At 38.6% G+C, this 3,599-nt stretch overlaps 1 protein-coding gene across 1 annotated transcript; it reads right to left on the bottom strand.

The window, feature by feature from the left end:
• Positions 1-508: 508 nt before the first annotated feature.
• LOC147603931 (uncharacterized) lies at positions 509-2,896 on the bottom strand. Its single transcript, XM_086796357.1, has 4 exons — positions 2,711-2,896; positions 1,757-1,815; positions 786-861; positions 509-635 (listed from the first exon to the last, which is right to left on the bottom strand). Exons 1-4 carry the CDS (start codon positions 2,876-2,878, stop codon positions 561-563), a joined length of 378 nt encoding a protein of 125 aa, XP_086652483.1. The 5' UTR covers positions 2,879-2,896; the 3' UTR covers positions 509-560.
• Between the last annotated feature and the right edge of the window lie 703 nt (positions 2,897-3,599).

The following is a 3,599-nucleotide window of genomic DNA, read 5'->3' as shown; positions in this document are numbered from 1 at the left end:
GTAGTGTAGGTGGCGGCCACTATGTCAAGGGCGTTGGGCTCTGCATAGCTCAGTGGCTCTATCTAATATCACTCCTCTTGGCCTTAAATGATTTGGTATAAACACTTAGGTAATGGTATTTAGGATTGGCCATTCACAGATCTTCTTAATGTTCTCATAATTGATGTGGACACCATTAATGGTAATAACGTGTCCGTGGTACATCAGCTCTTTTTTAAAGAAATCGCATTTGTTTTTCTTTCGTAAACAGGACATCTTTCCTGACTATATCTAACACAATTCTCATATGTTGAGTATGTTCCTCAAAGGTTCTACTATACACGAGGATACCATCTAAAAAGACAATCACAAACTCTTCCACATATGGACGAAATAAATCATTCATAAGTTGCCAATGCCTTCATGAGGCTAAACGGCAAAACCAAGAATTCATAATGCCCATATCTCTAGTCCTAAATCCAATCTTAAAGACATTATCCTCAAAACAAACTTCACGTGTTCTTAAATCATTCTTAACAGTAAATTTGTTAAGACCCTTGTAATCAACACACATTCAAATTTCAAAAGCCGAAGTATTTTACCAACGGCATTCGAGCACACATCTCTCCGACAACGTTCAATCCCACTGCTATGACCTGCAAAAACCAAGTGTCAATGTCCAAGTTTGTGCTGATTGTTTTGAAAGTACCTCTTTTTTTTGTTTTCTTTTTAAAAGATACAATTACTCAGAGATGAACAGAAAAAAAATGCTCGATTCTATATTTGGATTTTCCTAAATGTCAAACCTCAGGCCGTGCTCGATCATGTACAAACTGATTTACCAATTGACGTAGTAGAGGCTCCACAGCATCAGGAGGCACCCATCAGAACCCAAAATAACAGTAAATTATCTAACAAACATACTCTTCCTCCAAAAGTAGATGAGAATGGATGAGATGTGATGAGGATAGATGTGGATAGATGTGATAGGATATGGGTAGATGTGGATAGACTTGGTTTTTGCAGGTCATAGCAGTGGGATTGCTCGAGCACTGCAAATGCTGAGTGTCCAAGCAAGGATGCCATGGTGCTCACTCCCCCTCTTGAAGGTTTACTTTATCGAGGAAACAGTCCAACAAGGTAATTTCACAGGTTGGGCAGTGCAGTACATGGACGATACTCCAGCTTTCAGCATAATCAACTTGTAAGATGTCATCACTTCAAAGCAGTTCTATATCTCCCAAGTCTATGACCACCAAAGGCATCAAGGTAGAAACCTACTGTTCCCCCTCACCTGGCAATAACCCATAAGAGCGTGCCCATGTCCTTTCCAAAACTCAAATCATAAACTTGAGGGAAATTTCATGAATTAAGTTCACAAATCCTCCTGGAAACACAGACGGCTGCATGCCATGAGGCCTCTCTAAACCTCCATGCCATGGAGCCTCTCTACTCCTCCTTCAAAGAATTAAATAAGAGAGGAAACGTCGGTGAACAACCCCATAATTTAAACTGTTGATATGCTATCACATTCAATGAGACTACAAAAAACCCTGATTTGTCTGCTCAATGACAAAAAGATGGTCTCTCTTTCCATCTTTACATGTAACCAGCCATCTGTTTTAGACATATAAGTCTTCTTTGTGACAATCTTCAGAAAAATATACATAGTAAAAATGTGCGAGCACTGCACACACAAATCATCTCCAAAGTAAGCAATCCTTGCTGTATATGGCTGAGTCCCAAAAGGCGAGCTTCGAAATAGCCTTATCCTACCATATCATGGCAAGCTTGCGCAGCTGCTGCCAGCACATGTGTTGTCTCACGTTGATGAGGCTGCACATACAAGAAAAAGTGAGTGTTAGGGTTGTGGGGAGAGGACCACTTAAATCCCGTTCTAAAAGTGAGTGTTAGGGGAGAGAACCTGCTTAAATCCTGCTCTAAGTAGTGACTGTTAGGGTTGTGGGGAGAGGAACTGCTTGAATCCCGTTCTAAATAGAAGAGAGGGTGTGAGTCACACCAGAGCAAATGGAAGAAAGAGTATGTACATTAACACTAGTTTGGTACCAAAACAGGACACTTGAGTATGTACATTAAGTGTCTAAAGACACGCAACATTTCAAGTGGCAACCAATAAAAAGTTGTGCTGAAAGAAAGGAAAGGGGTCTCACTCGAACTATACTTGTAAGGATAAAAGCGTTTAACAAAGCAAATGACAGTAAAAGACCAAATTTAAACTAAAGGCAACCACGTCTAGTAACCTAGTATTAATCTCTATAAACCAATGCCCTTAAATGTTTTACAACATTAGTAAAAACGGCTTGACAAGCATGAAGGCAACAGCAATAGCTAGCTCTTGGTCAGCAACATGCATAGATGTTACAAAATCATGAAAGTTAATCCCTTATATTGAAAGGCTATTAAGGTAGGCTATAAGATTACATAACCTTCGTTTTTAAACAGCCTCTTCCTTAGAGGGTGTATGTAAAAGGGTAAAGGCCAAATCTTGAGACCCAAGGTATCTGCGGAGTTAAGGTGTTGTAATCTTAATGGAATAAAAGCAGCTTCATTCCAGGCACATGTTAAAGGCTTTAATGTCATAACCTTAATAAAGCAGTCCTGTTCAAGGGAGATTAATATGCAAGGCTCATATCTGCTTCAAATTGTAGAAAAGAGGATCAAAAAGTAAAAGGAGAGAAAAGGCACATGATAGGAGAAATTTTGAGTAAACCTGTACATATTTCTGAAGAAATGGATAAAAATTCAAGAGGATCAAACGATGAAGTCCAACTGTCCTCGAAATAACCTTCATCATCATGAGCTTCACCTGAAAATTTGCCCAAGATTTACTCAATATTGAACCCTTGCATACCTTACAAACAAGAAGAACATAAGTCATTTAGTGTGATTCCTATCACTTTGTCCCAATTTCATTAATATCACCCAATTTCCCTAATTTCTCCAGTGGTTCCCAATTCTCCCAACTTGTTCTATATTCTACAAAGTCCCTTCAATTTCCCCAGATTCCTCCAATTTTTCCAAATTCTCCCAATATCCCCCAATTCTTCTAACTTTTTTGCAAGTCTCCCAATTTTCCCTATTTTTTTCAATTCATCAATTTTCATTGTTTATGTTTTTTAAAAACATGAATGTACTTAACATACCTTTTTTTGATGTGTTCTTTGTACCGAACACTAAACGTACAGCATCTAATGTTTCTATCCACTTTGGTCTGGGCCTTGGTTCCAAACCACACACTGATGCATGTAACACATGCCATGGTCACCAAGTTCATTTATATAGATCCGTATTAATCACCCTAACTCATTGATGGGATTATTCAACCACTCTCCATAAGTATGATTGGTAATCCTCCATTATTTCTAGTGAGGATGAAAACGTCTGGTATTCTAAAATTCAGTAAAAGAGAAATTTTGTCTTGTCAAACTCCTTGTGGATGTGTTATCCCTCCTCTTGCATCTAAACCATCTGGTATGTAAATCAAAGGTGGGATGTTTTTATTCTTTTGTGTATGTCTATTTACTACAGCACCTCATAGTCAGTCCATAAATTCTTGCCCAGTTTCAGGCATTGATGAGTGTAATAGATTGTGGGGCTGG

This window comes from Cibotium barometz, chromosome 63, assembly GCF_041138505.1.
Source record: "Cibotium barometz isolate CiBa-2024 chromosome 63, ASM4113850v1, whole genome shotgun sequence".
Classification (NCBI taxonomy): domain Eukaryota; kingdom Viridiplantae; phylum Streptophyta; class Polypodiopsida; order Cyatheales; family Cibotiaceae; genus Cibotium; species Cibotium barometz.
The sequence above is the reverse complement of the archived record's forward strand: the minus strand, read 5'-3'. Positions and strand labels throughout refer to the sequence as shown.